The sequence below is a fragment of the Haemaphysalis longicornis genome, unplaced genomic scaffold (assembly GCF_048455015.1).
Source record: "Haemaphysalis longicornis isolate Haplotype H1 unplaced genomic scaffold, Haemaphysalis longicornis Haplotype H1 scaffold_7, whole genome shotgun sequence".
Taxonomy (NCBI): domain Eukaryota; kingdom Metazoa; phylum Arthropoda; class Arachnida; order Ixodida; family Ixodidae; genus Haemaphysalis; species Haemaphysalis longicornis.
In genome coordinates, this window is record NW_027526422.1 from 172,571,900 (window position 1) to 172,590,253 (window position 18,354).

Consider the following 18,354-nt stretch of genomic DNA (forward strand, 5'->3'; position numbering starts at 1 on the left):
ACGCACGCAATTCTGGGGAGTTAGCGGGCGGCGCTTTGCGGGCCGTGCGGGGCTTGCGTCGGTCTCACGAGACGTGCGAGACGGCCATCCCCAGCTTCTCAGCAACATGGCCACCGGGCGAAATGGATCCGCGCGTGCACGTTTTCATTTTGATGACCTCGCGCTGCTGAGGCAAGTGTTGCTGCTAAACGCATTTCGGGATGCCTCCAAGTGGGAAGCCGTGGCTGGTGTGCCGAAGGAGGTCACCGGCAAAGTATTTTCCGCCCGATCGGTGAGGGACCGATGTGATCTGCTGCTGGCCCAGTACTCAGCAAATGACAGGGCCAACCTTCGAAAGTAAGTTGCGCGCACCAACTTGAGCAATGGAAATTAGGTGCACGCGGGATTGGCTGCAATTATGTGAACGTCATTTTTTTAGATCGGGAACCGAGGAGCAGTACGAGGAAAAGGAGCACTTGCTGCAGGAGCTGATCGATCTCGCCCAGGAGTATAACTACAAGTTTCGGGTGCGAAATGCTGCTCGCCAGCAGACTGTTGCTGCTACGGTGGCCTCACAGCGGGCTGGGGCGCATTCAGCCCGTGATGCGGCAACAGCTCCGTGCACTCTGGATGCTGTGCAGGATTTGGATCAAAACAGCTCATGTAAGTAGTGTGGTATTTCAAATGTGTTCATTCGAGTGCCCCACATTAGCCGTATTTTTTCCCCTGGAGTGGTAAATATTTGGGGTGTTATTTTATGCCACTATCTTTTGAAAGGAATGCAGTCAGTGTGCTGTTTTTTGTGTCCGCCTTTTTGCGAACAGTACCCAGCACAATTAACCATTTTTAAGCTGTTACGCAAACTGGCCCAACACCAAGCATTACTTATGCGAGCACTGTGCTAGCTTTCTTGTGCAATTTTTCTGCACCTCTGCTGTACACACAATAGGCAGACTTTTACAGAGAACCAGTCTTAAATGCTGCAGAAGGTATTGTGGTGCATATTTCGAGCAAGCCTGTGTGATGAACTTTAACATTTGCATCTTTCATTGTCATATAGGAAATTTCGGGCTGTTTTCATTTTATAATCCATTTTAAGGGGTAATCCACAGAATATGGTGCCAACATAGGCACTACCTTTGAATAGCATTTGAGCATTGTTTAAAATATTGCAATATTGATGCGTGTACGTTGAGTACATAAACTAATCAGTTTTCTCTGTGTTATTATTTTCCAGTCTGCGACTACTCCCCACTGAGCGATACGCCATCGCCAGCATGACAGCTGCTCACTGCCATTGCACAGGTGACGAAATACCTGAGGAGGCAGACACGTTTGACACAAATGGGTCACCTGTGGGGCAACTGTCGACATCCACCAGTGGTGGAACATCAACAGCTGCAGCGCAGCTGCCCTATGGTGGCAGTCACAATGCGTCGCAGAACGACCCCTGCAAAGATGTGCTTTTATTTGTGTACTCAAGTTTCACAAGCTCAACCCGCGCATAATGATGTTCATACTTCTTTCTCAAATTGCTGAGCATCTTGAATGGGTACCACACAGAAATAACTCAGTGTAAAGTTCTGCACACTGTAAAAATAGGGTACAATTTTGCCGAACAAAATTAGAGACTCTGGTTAGCGTTCAATATGCTTTATTTACACACAATGTACATTTTTGAAACAGAACCGAGGTACACACCAAGTACACAAACAACAAAAAAACACCACAAATGAACAGAAAGACATAACGCACTTATAGACAATTAGTGAGAGGCAAATACGTGTTTGGAAGCAGTGTGTTAGACGTCAACGTGGAGAAGAAAAATGGTGGCAGGCAAGGATACGGCATTACATTGTGGTGCCAGCCACGCTGATCATTTTGTTCATTATTTTGCAGGTAGGGAGGCGGACACAAGCACGAAAAAATGGCTGAGGGCTGTTTCTGTTCATACAGTTTTTTGGGCAGGAGGGGGGAGGAGGAGTGCAGGCTTAATGTTCTCTTTATTTTATTAAAAAGGGTGTTTCTGGGCAATTTTTCAGTTCCAAACAATGTTCCTTTCAACTGGAAGAAAACGTAAAAAGGACGCAGATATTGAGTATCTGCAGAAGCGAATGTACATCGAAAAAGAGTTGAAGGAAAGGGAACTCAAGCTGGAAGAACGACGTCTGGCGCTAGAAGAAAGGTGGCTGGCACTGGAAGAGGACCGCCAGGCACTTGAGCGAAAGAGAGAACGACGTAGTGCCGAAGAGAGGGACCGTCATCAGCAGCTGCTGGAGAATCAGCAGGATAATTTCTTGAAGATTCTTGATGTAATCTCTAATCTGAAGAAATAAAAGTCTCTGAATGTTGAAGCAGGATTCTTCAAACCCTGTGGCATTTCACGGCTCATTAACCTGAAGGTAATGTCTCAGGCAAGGTGGGTCCAGGTCGAAGTATTGGGAAACCTGGCTGCCATACAGGCACATGTGGCAGTTGCTGAGCAAGGTGCTCACTCTGTACATTTGTGAAACCTGCTGGCGAAGCAGCTTCTGATTTTTCTTAAAGTCTAAAAACGCAAACTCGGCTATAACCTTTCTAAAGCCCCATTCAACGGCTTGACGCACTTGGCTCATTTTCATGTTGAATGTTTGCTGGGAAGAAGTGATGTGAGCCCCACCATACGGCTTCATGAGCAGCGGCAGCAACGGGTACGCTGGATCGCCATAAATAGCGTACCCCTTCTCCTTGCCCTCCATCAGCCGCTGCAGCTTTTCATAGGCACCGCAGTCCCTCAGGATACCTGGGAAAAAAGGCGTTCAAAAAATATGCACGAAGGAAATGTTTAACGATTTAGGCTTTGAATTTACGATTCTTAAGAAACGAGTAACAGCCAAGCATCACAACGATTTCGATAAGAGAATTGAAGCAGTACACTTTCAGAAGCGAAATTTCTTTTTTCGGGCAATTTTTATGGCTCTGCACGATTCTGTAAGCTCTGTTCAGTTAAACATGCTACACTTTAAGCTGTGTCTATTTCAAACAGATATGTAGGCTGATCAGCCGGCCAGAACAAGGTGCATACTTCATGAAACAGGGGAAAAAAGGGGGGGAGGGGCTTCTGGCAATTCAAGGCAGTTGTAACTGATTTAGATTATTGGGAGGGCTAACTGAACCGCTGTCGCCTACCACTGGAAAGACAACAAATGCCTACTGCTTTATGGGGCAGAGAAGTGAAACCTTACCGAGTGCCTTGTAGGAAAACTTAGGTCAGCCCAACGGGCAATGAAGATAAGTACGATAGGAGTAACACTATCATCCTGAGGACTGAGGATGTTCACATGACATTACTTGCGCAACGACAATGCAGGAATATATTGGTATATTATACCAAACTCAAAGGGACAAATAATGGGGCAGGGCTGTTCTTCCTTTAAAAAGCACTGACTTGCTTTAATGCTGTAGTAAGTATTTTGTTTAGGTGCAGTCGCAAAATGAGCCACCTGATAGAATTAAACTCATTCACAAACTATAGCTGATCCTCACCTGAGTCATGGCATCTCCCCGGATAGGGTCCATCGAGTTGGCACACGATGATGATGATAATGGTTGGAGTTTTTTTGGCGCAAGGCCAGCTGGGGCAAAGAGCGCCAAACAAAAGTATCTTTAAAAAAAATAGTGGCTACTAAAGCCAGAACAACAATAAAATCAATTAACAGCAATGGTGATGGCTGGTGTATAGGGTCAGATTTGATTATGCGTGATAGGAAATGAAGTTTAAAAACTTTACATCTGATAAATACTCACACACGTTTCACAGAAACTATGGCATCGTCACCAATAAACAGCGATGGATGTAGTGGGATATGTTGTGTGTAGAGTTCTCTGAAGTGTTTGTGTCGTGTTGTGTGAAGTGCCTTGCATGTGATTAGTATGTGCACCACGGATAGGGCCTCTCCGCACCTGCTGCACTGGGGTCTAGAAGATCCCGTCAGCAGATACGAGTGCGTTGCATGAGTGTGCCCTATCCGCAGCCTACCCAAGGTGACTTCTGTGTGTCTGTTGTGTGTCAGCTGTGTACTGTCCCAAGTGTGGCTTTATTACATGTAGTTTGTTGTCAGTCTATTCATCCCAGTGTGTTTGCCATGTTCTGCGCAGGTGTTGTCTTATGTGTGGCTTGAGGTCTGTGTAGGGTATCGTTGTAATGTCTACAGTGTTCCTGAGTGCAGCAGCAGCGGCCCCCTCGTCTGCCAACTCGTTCCCAGCGATTCCTGCGTGTCGTGGGCACGAGCAGAGGAGCAGCTCATGCTTTTGTGCATATGATGATGATGGTTGGGTTTTTATGGCGCAAGGCCGACTAAGGTGCCCCTGTTGTACTGACCAGGGGCAGGCTGTGTCTGTTGTCCTTTTAGTTTTCGTATTCGTGTCCAGACTTTGTGTGTGTCAGTGTATGAGTTGATGGAAGTGAGGAACGTGCGCCAACTCTCCCTTTTCACCTCACGACGCCCTCGCTTCCCAAAAGCCTTTGCCCGTTTCAAAGAAATGAGGTTATCTGACATGGGGTTCTTGGCCTCTCGCGCCCGCCTGCAGTCCTAGTTCCACCAGGGCCTCCTTGGGGTGCGGGACCCACTGGAGGCCTGCGGAATGGACTTTTTGGCGGCGTTGAGGATGTGTGCCGTGATGAGTTGGGTGGCTTCCTCCACGTGTAGGTGTTTTATGGATGTGTGGTGTAGTTGAGATATTTGTGTGAATGTGCTCCAGTTTGCTTTTGATTCATTAAACCTTTTATGGGAAGATGGACTGCTTGGGCCTGTACCTATATAAGTTAATGAAGTGGGGAAATGGTCACTACCATTAGGGTCTGTGCCCACAGCCCACTCAATACATGGAAAGAGAACTGCAGAACCAATAGCTAAGTCAAGATGCAAGTATGTATTGTGTCCTAAGTTATGGTATGTAGGCTGTTTTTTGTTGAAAAGGCATGCTCCGGAGGATGTAAGAAACTTCTCTATCAGGCGACCTCGGGCATGCCTTCTGGAGGAGCCCCAAAGAGAGTTGTGCGCATTAAGGTCGCCTGTTAGTATGTATGGTTCGGGCAGCTGGTCAACCAGTGCCTCGAAATCAGAGCTCTGAAGTGCAAAATCAGGAGAGATGTAAATGGAGCATACAGTTATCAACCTATTAAATATTGTATGGATCGCTACAGCATCGAGGACAGTGTTTAAAGAGAGAGTGTGGCATGCTAATGATTTCCGCGCGATAATGGCCACACCTCCTGAACAGTGGGTGCATCCAACCCTGTCCTTTCTGAATACATTGTACCTATTTAAGAAATGTAAGAACAGCTTAAGTATGGAGGCTCGGGGTACGCGGTGTCGCCACTCACAATCGCCAAGATTTCTCAAGGTGCCCCGTGCGGGAATTGAGGTGGGTTTCCTGTAGAGAGATGATACTTGGCTGACTGGCAAGCAGAATCTCATACCCATCGTCAAGATTTTTAAGGAGGCCTCTGCAGTTCCATTGGATGATGTTCTCTGTTCCCATTATTTAAATTTAAGAATGACTGGAGTTTGTGTGTTCGTGTGTGTTCATGTGTCGTCTTTCGGGGCTGCTACTCTTGGATTGGGCTTTCTGAGCATTTCTGTGGGCTTGGAAGTCAGGGGCCGCTCTTTGAGCTGCGTTGCAGGCAGGAACGGCCCGACATCCATCTAGTCTTTGGATGTCCGAGGGGTGCCCGACGGACCGGGCCCCCCGGACTTGGCCCCTCTTCGGGAGCCCTTCGTTTGAGCCGCCACCGCCGAGGGCGTCCGGGACACCAGAGGTGGCACGGGCGGTGCGGTGGGAGCCGATGCGGGGCCCGTGGTGTCCATCCCCTCGGCACCCTCCAACGCACTGGAGTACGGGGAGGTAGAGGCGGGAGCGGCACCGGTACCAACAGAAGTGGTTTGCACCACAACCGCTGCTGCCTAAGCAAGCGGCGTGGTGCCGGCTTGGGCTGCGTGAGGCAACTAAGCGAGGGGCGGGGGCGGGACAAGGTCAGACGCGCTGAACTGGGTCATTGTGGACATCAGACGCCACTCCGCCCCCCAGCAAGCCGCGTCAGCGTACCTCCCCAGTGGGAAAGAGACGAACCTCTTTCGCCCCTGCGGGAAGGTGATGTTCTCGTTACCTTGTTGTTAACTTTTTTTCCAGTTGGAACTTTTCACACTCGCGGGAGTATGCTGCATGTGGCCCGCCGCAGTTCACACAAGACAGGGTATCGGATGGACAATTGTCGCTCGGATTATCATGCGTCGCGCATTTCGCACACGTCGTTTGGCCACGGCAAGAGTTTGTACCATTGATTGATTGATTGTTGGGTTTAACGCGCCGACGCAACGCAGACGATGAGGCGCGCCGTAGTGGAGGGCTCCGGATTAATTTTGACCACCTGGGGATCTTTATCGTGCGCCAAAATCTCGTACACACGGGCGTTTTTGCTTTTCGCCTCTATCAAAAAAGCGGCCGCCGCGGCCGGGAATCGAACCCGCGACCTTGTGCAGAGTTTGTACCATGCCCAAACCGCTGGCACTTAAAACAGTGCCGCGGGTTGGGGATGTACGGACAAATGGAGCAACGGATAAAACCTGCATTTATGTGTTATGGGAGAACTGCGCGATCAAAAGTCAAGATAATGTGCTTGGTGGGAATCTCCTTGTCGTCTTTGCGGATAGTCATGCGTCTCACGGCAGTGACACCCTGATCCTTCAAGCCGGCAAGGAGATCGGCATCCGTTTCGTTCAGGAGATCTGTCTCGGATATCACACCCTGCGAGCTGTTGAGGTTCCGATGGGGTGCTTTGCACACTGCTGCTTGTCATTTATTTCGATTAGGAGTTCACCAGACCTGTTTTTTGCACTTATACGATTTCCCTATTATGGTTGCAAGATACTTGGCAATCAAGAAGACTGACTGATATGCAAGAGGGTGGGTTAGATTGAGGGACTCCATGACAAGAAATCGAGAGTAATGATGTGGTTCAGAAAATGTCAAAGAGTGGATGCAATGGGGGAACGATACTTCGGTGCGGCCCCTTTTAGGGGGCCGATCACGGTTGAGGGGGGGTTTGAAAATACCATATGTCGTAGTATAAAATCAGGGAGACGGGGGTACTTTCTCCTTTGACGCTACACTGGTAGTCAAAGAGGTCCCAGAACTCCATGACTGGTAGACAGGGAGGCAGCCCATCGGCCGGAGCTTGACCAAGGCTCCGACGGCCACCGTTTACGACTTCTACCCTTAACTTAAAGCACCTCGCCATGGTTGGACATGGCTTATGTATGGGAGCCTAGGGTCCGCGGTGCCGCTCCTCAGCGTCCCCATGAATACTCAAGGTGCCCCGTGCAGGGTAGTTGTCAGTGTTTGTTAGTGCAATAATTTTTAGTTTGGGCTGTGCTGGTGCGAAACTCTGAGTACTGAGTCGTGATACGTTTTGTTTTGGGCTTTCATATGTATTATGCACGTGCATTTCTGTCTGAACACTTTTCATTCAGCAGCCAGCTTGTTGGTACAATATCCTCCGCTTTTGTGCCACTAATTCTGTACTTAATCTACTTTTGTATATTTTTGTGCTCATTTTGTGGTCTAGCTGCCTATGTTGAAATTACTATGTAAACTAAGAGAACATTAAAGTGAATGTTCTTCCTCTGTGTTTCATGAAAATCCCGTGCTTGCTCCAAGTAGAGAGGTGGCTGCTCCAAAAGCAGATTTTGCCTGCTCCAAAATGTTGGAGGGCATTCCCACCACTGCCACGAGGACACGAGCTTCAGGCCATCACCTGACAACAGCATGCAGGAGAATGTTAAGTGGTTAGACTGTAGCATGCCCCTATTATAACTCAATGTGCTTTTTGCAGGGACACCACTGAGTTGCCCCATGCTGAGCGGAAATTTATTGTCTTCGAAAGTACTCTGCTCAAGTTGTTTGAGAAGTGTGCAGAGTGCAATCAACGGTACAAGGTCACTACGCATGTCCAGGGCACACTTCTGAAAATCACCGCTGAATGCGGTGACCATTACAAAGTGTGGTACAGGCAGCCATTGGTGAATAAAATGGCTGCTGGCAACATTATGCTGTGTGCGGCAATAATGTTCAGTGGGGGCAAATCCCACCAAGGTGCTGCGCCTGCTGGCATCAGTAAACATTAGCGTGCCATCTAAGACATGCTATATGGTTTAGCAAAAGGGCCCTCTTGGACAAGCCATAAAGAAGGAAAGACACAGAGAGGTACCTTTAAAGAACTGGAATTGTATGGGATTTGTCATTTTACAGGCCTGGAAGGCTGAACATGCAAACCTTTTGACACCCTAAAAGGCCAGGAGCTTTGCCTGCTTGGGGATGAAAGGCGAGACTCCCCTGGCCACTCGGTGAAATACCTCGCATACAATTTTGTGGGTGCGGAAACATCTAAGGTGGTCCATTTCATTTAGGTGCAAGTTGGAGAGGCAAGAATGAGCTTTGTTTTTGCTTTCATGAGCCTGCCTGCACCATGGAAAGCAGCACAAACAGTGCGCTAAGGTTTCATTTTTTGTGTTCTGTAGTGCAGTCACCAGACGTGAAGAGCAGCTCCCAGATGGAGAAGGCAGGTTTTGTTAAGGGCCTCGATGACCTGCGGAGGGCCGACCTCAAGATTGCTGCCATCACAGCTGACAGGCACCCCAGCATCAGGAAGCATCTGCGGGTCCATGAGTCTGAAGTGGAGCACGAGCTTGATAGCTGGCATGTCGCGAGGGGTTGGTTGACAAATACTATTTTATCCGGCTCCTTTTTCTGGAGGCCTCGCACTCAAGCACTCAGCCAGCAATGCCAACCATTTGCAACCGGACATATACAAATGCATGTCTTCCTAGAAATTCACCCGACCTCTTTAATGCTTACACACAGTGGTAACATACAAAATCATATCCAGCAAGGGAAGGAGAGGGGGAGAGAGAAGTAGAACATAGAGAAAATAAGCAAAAAAAGAAAAAAACGAAAAAACTTGTTATAGACTCAATTTAAAGCTTTGAAATGCAATGAGCTTACTTCAAATGACCATCAGATTGGTTTTTTTCACTTTTTTTTCAGGGCCATTGCAAGATGGCTGATCATCACAGTAAGAGCAGACCTCAAGGCCTTTAAACTTAGTGCAGTGTTTCTGAACCAGGAGTGATCGGCCCCTTTTGCGGGCCGATCACGTTTGGAGGGGGGTTTAGAAAATGCCATATATCATAGTATAGAAGCAGGGAGATGGTGTACTTTCTTCGTCATCCTTACCCTGATAGCTGATGAGGTCCCGGAGCTCCCTGCCTGGTAAACAGGTAGGGAGCCGATCCGCCGGAGCTCCACCTGGGCTCCGACGGCCACCGTTCGTGGTTTGCCACCCTCCACCTATAAACACATTGCCACGGTTGGATACAGCTTGTTTGGGGTCTCGGGGTCCACGGTGTCCCAATACCGTCACCAAGATGCCCCGTGCGGGGGGAGTGAAGCATGGCAAGCACAAACTTTTGTGTACTGCAGCATCCTAAACATTCATCCGAGGTACTGGTATCAGCTCAAAGCCATCAGCCTGATGTCACAGATGTGTGTGAACACGGGGTAGACAAAGTTCTGTCTCCTTTGGTGGAGGATTTGAACGTAAAGGACCACGACCTAGGGTTGCAGATGACCAAAGGCATTATCCAAGCAAAGGTTGTAGTAGAATCTTTTGTGGGGACAATTTGTTACTACATAATATTGGTGGCTTCAGTGGAGCACTTTCTAAAGGAAGGGTGTGCCGTTTCTGCATGGCCATTCCGATGACATTAAAAAACATCTTGGTCGAGTCCACGCGCATTGTGCGAAAGGAACAAATTCATGCTCAGCATGTTGGTGTAGTTGCTGTTAATGAAGATTTGAAGAAGCTTGACGGTGTGAACAAGCCTTCTCGATTGATGTCTTTAGATTACTTTTCTGTACACAGCTGCCACCTGATGTGATGCACGACATTTTTGAGGGCACAGTAGCCCTTGTACTTTGCAGTGTTCTTTCTGGCCTCTTGAGTGACTCGGTACTATCTGCAGTTTATTTAGAAAAGGTAAACACATTTTCCTATGGTTACAATGACCGCATGAACCGCCCAGAGAAGCTGACGCAGTCTTTTGTAGATGTAGAAACTTTGAAGAGCACACCATCGCAGAAGTGGTGGCTGTTGAATGTTGCGTTTCATGTTTTCAACTCAAATACCTGAAGATAACCCTCACTGGGAAGTGTGCCTGCAATTTCATGAAATTACAGTTTCATGAAATTACTGAATCCTTATCGTGTACTGTTCCTCACCTTTGTTCGAACTTTCATTGATTCGAACTGAGATGGCGTCCCCTTGTGGTTCAAACTAATGAGCTTTTACTGTAATCACTTATTACTGTCGATACCACCTATACACACATGTTTGCATGTGCTAATGTGTCTTATGCCTTTTGTTGCAGGGCACTTTCTCAATAGTCCTCATGGCTGTGGTGGACAGCACCTGCAAGTTTGTGTAGGTTGACGTGGGTGCTGAGGACCGCCAGAGCGACGGCTGCGTTTTCAAGAATGCAGTATTCGGGAAGGCCCTCACCAAGGGGAAACTGGACATCCCCTCACTTGGGCAGCTCCCAGGCACAACCAAAGTTGCCCCTTACGCCTTTCGTTGGGGATAAGGCATTTCAGCTGCGGCGAGACTTTATGTGCCTCTTCCAAGCTAAGCGCCTGAAAGATGATTGAAGAGTCTTCAATTAAATGGGCTGACCAAAGTTAGTCGATACTAGCAGTGTACTCATTTTACATTGTTTTTGTAGCTGCAGTTCAAAATATAGTCTACAGGAACGGTTTTAAAAGGTTGTTTCTTCTGAAACCTATTTCACACTTGTTATTTCGTTTTGCCAGGAGGTGCGCAGAGAATGCCTTTGGCATCACGGAAGCCAGGTGGCGCATTCTGCTGAGAACAATGCCACTCCTACCTAAGAATGTGGATTTTGTGGTGAAAGCAGCGTGCGCTCTTCACAATTTCTTGTCCATCCTAAACGAACAATCCCAGCAGTTCTTGGACCACGAAGACAAGTTTGGGAATGTGGTCGCAGGATAATGGAGGCAAGGCGTTCAGCAGGCGTCGGGGCGGGAGCACCTGGATCCCTGCTATTTCCCGCTTCAAGGAACACAGTCAAGAAACTTTGGTTGAGATGCTGCAGATGCCAGGGCACTCTTCTCTGCCTACTTTTGCAGCAGCACTGGAGAGGGCCCTTGGCAGTGGCACCAGCCAGGGGTCTCCAAAGAAGGGGCTTTCAAATGCTTGCAAAAGCAGGGGCTCCACCCACTTTGCTGAAGGTAAACTTCTCTTTTAATAGCAAAGACACCCTGAATCATGTTTACCCATCTAATGTTGGCCCACTCGTGTAGCACCATGCAAGCCATGCCTCATTCTGTATGCTCACGTTTTGTCAGCTCTAAAAAGGACAAGAGGCACCACACTTCAGCTACTTTTAAATTGTCTGATCACTTCCATAATCTTCATGCACACGTCCAAGTGGTGTTCCTCTTTTACTTATCATTGGCCTTGTGAGCGACAACGCAAAATGATGATGGTCGTCCTGCTCCTTAGACTGTTTGTTGGATTTCCAAAATGCTCTATCAGCAAACTGTCATCGTCGTCTTTCTTTTTTCTGTTTAGGTGGCTGCATCGCAGACATGCTGGCAAGACTGGAGTCCTGGCGTCGCAGTGACGTCGCCGCCAATCCAAGCGATGACGCAGTTCCCAGCGGTGACGGTGCCGACTCACTTGACGACTGTGTTGACTCAAGCGATGACGACGCTGGTTCCGGTAGCAACAAGGCACACTCATTCCCCTGTCACACGCGCCAACCTAACGTCATTTTAGACGAATGAGATTCATTTCAAATGACATTTGTCTCACAGTCAAATGACATTCGCTGCGAATGACATTTGGTACCAAATGAGTCCAATGAACTCATTCCACTGTGACTTCGGACCAACTGCGTACGCTCAACAGCAGAAGACCACAAAAAAACATCTTTAAAAAAATAAGAAACAATTGTTTGCCACTTTTTATTTGATCTTGCCTGTGTTAAAAGCTTTTGCGTGCTGTATTGAGCACTTTAAATGAATTACTTCCACTCTCAGTGTGACCTCGTGTGACCACATGGGTTCCTGGCTTTTGCAACTTTCAACCATTTCAACACGGCTGCCATCGGCACGGGGACGGAAAATGCGCGCGCACACAATGCCGCGGGAAACTCAAAAGAATGCACGCAATAGTCCTAGAGCGAGACGTTCGCTTTGATACGGATATGGCAGAACCATCTGTCCGACCTCCGCCGTGTTAAACACAACAGAAAAGTGTACGCAGCCATTACAGAGGACCTTAGCGCCTTAGGCATAAAGAAGACCATTCGGGAGGTCAAAACAAAAATTGAAAACCTGGGGAACCAGTACAGGTAAGCACACGTGTGCGGTCTTACCACTCGCCGCGGCATTTTCCATTCTCCTTTTATCTTGCCCTGATTACCCGCTTGTTTTTTTGTATTGTGTAGTTATGCATGTAAACGTCTCAACCCACAACCGGTGAAGCTGAATATTTATGAACTTCACATGCCATCGCTTAACTGCAAGCCCTTTGAATAGTGACCCCTTTCTCACGCGACTGGCTAATAAGCGCACGGTGGGAATGGGGAATGTTGTAGATCACGTTGCTAGCGCATGTGGAGTGGAGTGCTTCTTGGAGGATGTCACTGGAGGTCTATTCGCCATAGAAAGGCACATTTTAGCTAGCATAGGGTGTAAAATGCAGTGCGCGCATAGTATGTGGCTGCGAGCGTCTTGTATGTGCTGTGAGTTTTCATTTTTTTACTTTTGCTGCGGCGCATTATTTTGGTCAGGTCAGCACGCAGTAAACAATTTTGGAATTTGCTGTCAAAATGAAAATACACTGGTTGATTTTACTGGAAGAAATGATTTGAAGAAATGAACACATTCTTGTAGCATCATAATTCTCTTTTCAGGTTCCTAAACAGGACAAAGGGGACAGGGAGTGCAGCAATAAAGTGGAAATTCTACTGGGCTCTGCACAAGTTTCTGCGTTTGCTGCCTGCGAATGACAGCAGCTTAACAGAGGAGCCTGGCTGCCCTGAGGCTTCTGTGGAGGAGGTGAGGAGGCAATGGGTGAACACCTGGTGAAGGTCTTATAGTGCATGCTTTTGTTTTGTTATTTTTTGTTTTTAGGCGCACAACATTGTAATGAATAATGCAAGGGGCTTATCAAGTACATTTTCATGCCCATGTAGTGGTGTATGATTGTGAATACCAAATGAGCGCTTCGACAAGCATTGCTACACATGGTACAATGCCTCAGCAATAACCGCAATGCTAGCGTAAGTGGATACATGCACAAAAACAAAAAGGTTTTCATCTGGACACCTTGCGGGTGACGTGGAACATAGCCCCATAAGTTCTTTTTAGAGGTAATGCTATTTCTAGAGCAGTGTAGCATTGCTGTTTAGATGTCATTGCGCTGCATGTTTAATTTTGTCGGTACGCAACACATAAACATCAGTGAGTATTGCATTTGAACATGCAAACTGTTTCAGATCATCTTTGAGATGCAGCATGGCAGCCCTGACGACGAGTGTGAGGATGAGAAGCCTCCTCTAGAGTCCCCCGAACCACCGCCAGATGACCCGACAACTGCTGGCGGTTCAAGCCCCAGTGCAGCGGAGCTAGACAGCTCAGCCAGCAGCTCCTCAGGCTCGGTGCGTTCAGCATCTGGGTCCCCGCGTTCCTCTGGCACCAAAAAGAAGTCTCAGAGGAATTTGCTGGCTCACCTGCTGGAAGAGCAGCGCAAGTTGCGCCTTGCCATTGAGAAATCACGGCAAGATGAATTTTTACAGCGACAAAAAGAAATTGAGCAACGGGAAAAAGAAACCTAGCAGCGTGAACGGCTGGTCGCACATAAAGAAAAGGCTGCTGGGAGAGAGGAGCGCTTCATTGCTACGCTTGAAAAGTTTTGCCAATAAACGCTTTGCGAAGGCTAAAAGTGTCCAACTGTGATTACAAGTGCTTTTCGATGATCAGGTCAGTTTACCTTACCTTACCAGTTTACCTTATAGACTTACCTTTTTTACATGGAATAAAATGAGTAACACTACGTTTCACCCAACTATACAACATTTACATGAGGCTGTTCGGTGTTTCTGCGACAAAAATGGTGAACACCAGCCTCCAACTCAACTAAATGCATTTTACTCACCCTTTAATTTCCATGTCTATACGAGCAAATCCCTCCAGGGCATTTTATGTGTGGCATTCTTTCATTGATAGTGGCTGACAGTTTTTGCATCTCTGCAGTAGGCTCATTTTTTGCATTTATTCCTGCTCCTTTTCCTGGCCATAGGTTGGTTCATTTAGGTTGCAGCATCACAATCTCAGAGATCAAATTGGCCTACACTACTAAGTGCCAAGGCGACCTAAAAGTGACGAGGAACTTGGCTCGGCCCTTTTGCACGGCAAGTGAAATGAAACTGCGCTTGCCTGACAGGGCAGCCTTGTCGGCGGATGATTGACAGTGTTGCAAAGTTGCAGGCAACACCAGAAAAGTTGGGGCCATCATGAGTGAGTGGTAAACTAGTGGCATTTAGTAAACTGAACTGCACACAAGAAAGGCTATTTTAGAGCCGGCTGCGGCAGACGCCAGGTAGCAGTTGTCAGTGGTGGCTGAGCACAGCCGGCAGAGTGTATGTGGCTCATGCAGCAGCAATGCCTCAGGTCGCTTTATGCAAGGAATAAACTCTCTTCCTGGCTCCTGTGTCGAGTAGTCCTCACTGCCAAGGGCTAAAACATAAAAAGAACAGTGTCTTGAAGGGCAATTTTGTGCCTCGAATGGGCTTCTATACAGCCAGGAACAGAAGAACCACATGAGCTCAAAACAGTACCATGGGTGTCCCCATTCTATATTGGAAGTATCTGGCACCGTTTCAGAGCTCATGAGAGCTTGAATGGGACGAGCAAAGAGACAAATCTAATCACCTATGATGAAGTTATTACACTATACCTCATCCCACTCATAACAATATCACATACAAGAATGAAGTAATGGCCAAAGTTTGTGCATCTATTCCAGTTTTAAAACTCCCACAGCGGCCGCCCCTTTTCGATAGCTGCCTTTGGCGGTGGGCACGAAACCGCCAGCCCGATCTTCAACCTCTGTAGCATCGCCTATCGCGCTGAACCAGATGACCGATGAGCTGGTGGGTTTTAAATATTATTTGTTCCCTTGTTGCACTACTGACATGAGCACATCTACTGGTCCTGCTTTGTGAGCTAGCATGCGATGTTGTTTTGCCACTGGTTGCAAAAGAGGGTACACCTCTGAGTGCTCTTCTGGTGAAGAATGGCACTTCTTCAAGCCCCCCAGCAACCCTTTGTTACCGAAGCTTCTTCAGTCAATTGTGCAGTTCTTTTAGTCCTATTTCTGGCCGGTTCACCATTCTCAGTTGCAACAACGCCACCCCCCCCCTCCGCTGCAAGAACAGGACCGTTCGCCCCACCTGACCCCCGCGAGGGGAAACAGCAATGCCACCCCCCCTCCGCTGCAAGAGCAGGATCGTTCGCCCGCCGACGATGGCTTCCGCGAGCAGGGGAAGCGAAAGACGAAGACCCAGCCGCGCGCCGCTGCCTCGCCGAGCGGTGCAAATGCAAAAGGAGCGGCCGTCTTCACTGTCCTCTTCGCCCGCTGGCTCACAGGGGAAATCTCGCCGGGGTCAGCCGGTTTGAAATCGAGACCGAGCTGGCCCACATCCCACTAATAGGCGGGTACAGAGTGAACCATTGCCTTAACACCGCGGCGGTGGACACCCAAAGTGAGCGCTCCCGCGAGGCACTCCTGGCTATTCGCACCCTGTGCGGAGTAGAGGTGCGCGCCCAAGTGGCCCAAAACACCCGCAACGCCAGGGGCGTGCTCCAGGATATTGATCTCCCTGGCAACGAAACGGAGATCATATCGCTCATTGAGACCCCTATCAACATCCTACGGGCCATCCTACGAGGCACCTCAATGTTCATCACATTTCAGGGCCCACAGGTGCCTGACGCCGTTTACATCCGCGGCGTGCGGGTCCGCGTCCAACATCTGCACCCCCGCCCTATACAATGTGAAAAATGCGGCCGCTTCAACCATCTGACATCAGCGTGCCGAGGCGGGCCACGATGCGGCAACTGCGGCGGTTCGCACTTCACTCCCTCCTGCACAGAACACACAGAAATGTGCGAACTGTGGGGGCAAACACCACTTCTCGTCCCCCAAATGCAGGCTGTGGAGAAGAGAGCGGGCCATTGCAGCCCGGGCTGCTTCACAAAATCTGCCGCTCGGCGAGGCGAGACGCCAGTATTTCGGCCCACGCAACCTCCACCACACAACCGAGCTCCCAAACTGCCCCCACCACGCGCAGCTACAGCCAGGTCGTACAAGCGCCTCGCCCAACCACCCGCCCCCCCTTCCTGCCAACCCCCACCGCTCGGCCAACCCCCCCTCCAAACGCCCTGGCTCAACTCCTCTCTACAGCCGCCGACGCGCTGTACGCGGTGATCGCGACCCTCCCGCATGACAACTACAACAACTACTAAAAACAACATCACCCCCTAGAGGCTGCCCCGGCCGCATATCATCCAATGGAACTGTCGCTCCCTACGGCGGAGGCATGATGACTTTCACCTGTACCTGCAGCGCAATCAAACGATCGACATCATCTGCCTGCAGGAAGCAAACTGCCTCCCCAGTGAATGTAGACTCCCTGGCTTCGTGGCCTAACATAACGCAACGGCTTGCTTAGAAGGTGACTGCACCGTTCGCAAATGCCACGAAGCCACGCAAAGGCCGGGCCGCTCCCGCGTTGTAATATACGTGCGGAGCGGCAGTGCGCACTCCAAGGTTGACTTGTCAACATTCGACAGTGACCGCTTGGAGTGCGCGGGGGTCACCATTCGATTCGGCCGCACCGAAACAACAGTTCTTTCAATCTACATACCCCCGGCCTGTGCCTGGGACCCTTCCGAGCTCCGCACACTACGGAAGCTCTGCGGCAGAGACGTGGTGATGTGCGGCGACGTCAACGCCCACCACCACAGCTGGGGCAGCCCCCACAACGACACCCGCGGCCGTCTACTGGTTGAGCAACTGGGACCGACTGGCCTCACCCCCCATCAACACCGGCGAACACACATTCGTGCGTAGAGGCGGCACACGCACGTGCATTGACGTAACTCTGGTCAGCGAGAGATACCTCTACGACTGGGCGCCCGAGCCTTGCACCTGGGGCTCGGACCACCACCCCATTCGCATTACAGCTCGCGTCAGGGGAAAGCCACTTAGTCGCGTCTACAACATCGTCCGCTGGCCAGAGTATCGAAAAAACATCGACACCCAAGAGGGCAACATCCTGGACCGCATGTCGTCTGCAATCGCCGCCTCTACCACTAAACAGCAAGAGAACGAGGGCCAGCCGGTCCCGGACATGAAGCTTCTAAACCTCCGCGCCGCTCGCCAACAGGCGCAACGCCGCGCCATGCGCACAGAGGCCGCGTCCGACTGGACTCCGTACTACATGAAGCGATTTCGCCTGCGAATTCGCTGATGCGGCGCCGCTCGTGCGGCAAAACCACCTTTTTTCGTTGCTGCGGCAAAGTGCCAAACATTTGAGGCGGTCGAGCAAACGCCGCTCGTGCGGCGTGTGCGGCGTAGAGGGGCCGGACCTGCGGCCAATAGGAGCACAGCTCGGCACCACTTGCACGCTTGGAAACTAGATGGCGTTGCTTGTATGAGCGCGACAAAAGCGGGGGCACACCAAAACGTTTGTTTTCTCTGCTGCGTGTGCGTATATTGATAAAGAATTGACGATTCTTATATAAAACCGCAAATAAACTTACATTTACCGCAAACCAGGCAGAAACAACTTGCCAAGAAGGTAAAATAAAGCCACCCTTGATAAAATCACGCAACCTTTGCTGGTGACAAACTTAATTCAGTCTGCAAACAAGGCGCATCTGAAATGCGAAAATCGCGGCGTTCGCAGGCCCCATGTAGACGACAATTCCAGGAATTGCGAACTCCGCAAGTGCGAATTTTCGTTCCAGCGGATTCGCAGGCGAAATTCGCTCCATGTAGAACGGCCTTTAGACGCCGTTCTGCGACGCTACACGAAGCAGCTCCGCAGACGCAGCTGGGAGGGCGTCTGCGGAGCACTCAAAGGAGCGGCCGGCCAGTCTAAGGCCTGGCCACAACACCCTCAAACAGGAACCCTCTTCGTCGCAAGCGGCAAGAGAGCGATCCAGCTGGCCGAAGACTTCGCCACT

The 18,354-nt window shown here is 49.5% G+C and overlaps 1 protein-coding gene across 2 annotated transcripts; it reads right to left on the bottom strand.

The window, feature by feature from the left end:
* Positions 1-1,593: 1,593 nt before the first annotated feature.
* Positions 1,594-11,185, bottom strand: LOC144147230 (uncharacterized). Of its 2 annotated transcripts, none has more exons than XM_077679312.1 (3): positions 8,547-11,185; positions 3,505-3,593; positions 1,594-2,761 (listed from the first exon to the last, which is right to left on the bottom strand). In XM_077679312.1, exons 1-3 carry the CDS (start codon positions 8,717-8,719, stop codon positions 2,361-2,363), a joined length of 663 nt encoding a protein of 220 aa, XP_077535438.1. In that variant the 5' UTR covers positions 8,720-11,185; the 3' UTR covers positions 1,594-2,360. The 2 variants fall into 2 exon arrangements, 1 of the variants encoding a protein (XP_077535438.1); XR_013317868.1 differs by having other exon boundaries at positions 1,595-2,761; positions 9,253-11,185.
* Positions 11,186-18,354: the final 7,169 nt, after the last annotated feature.

Excerpts from the sequence above, each read along its gene's own strand:
- LOC144147230 (XM_077679312.1), bottom strand. The coding sequence starts at position 8,719 with ATGCCAGCTATCAAGCTCGTGCTCCACTTCAGACTCATGGACCCGCAG. Across the intron at positions 3,594-8,546 it reads GGAGCTGCTCTTCACGTCTG|CTGGCCTTGCGCCAAAAAAA; the intron begins GTGACTGCACTA and ends TCTTTGCCCCAG. Across the intron at positions 2,762-3,504 it reads GGGGAGATGCCATGACTCAG|GTATCCTGAGGGACTGCGGT; the intron begins GTGAGGATCAGC and ends CTTTTTTCCCAG.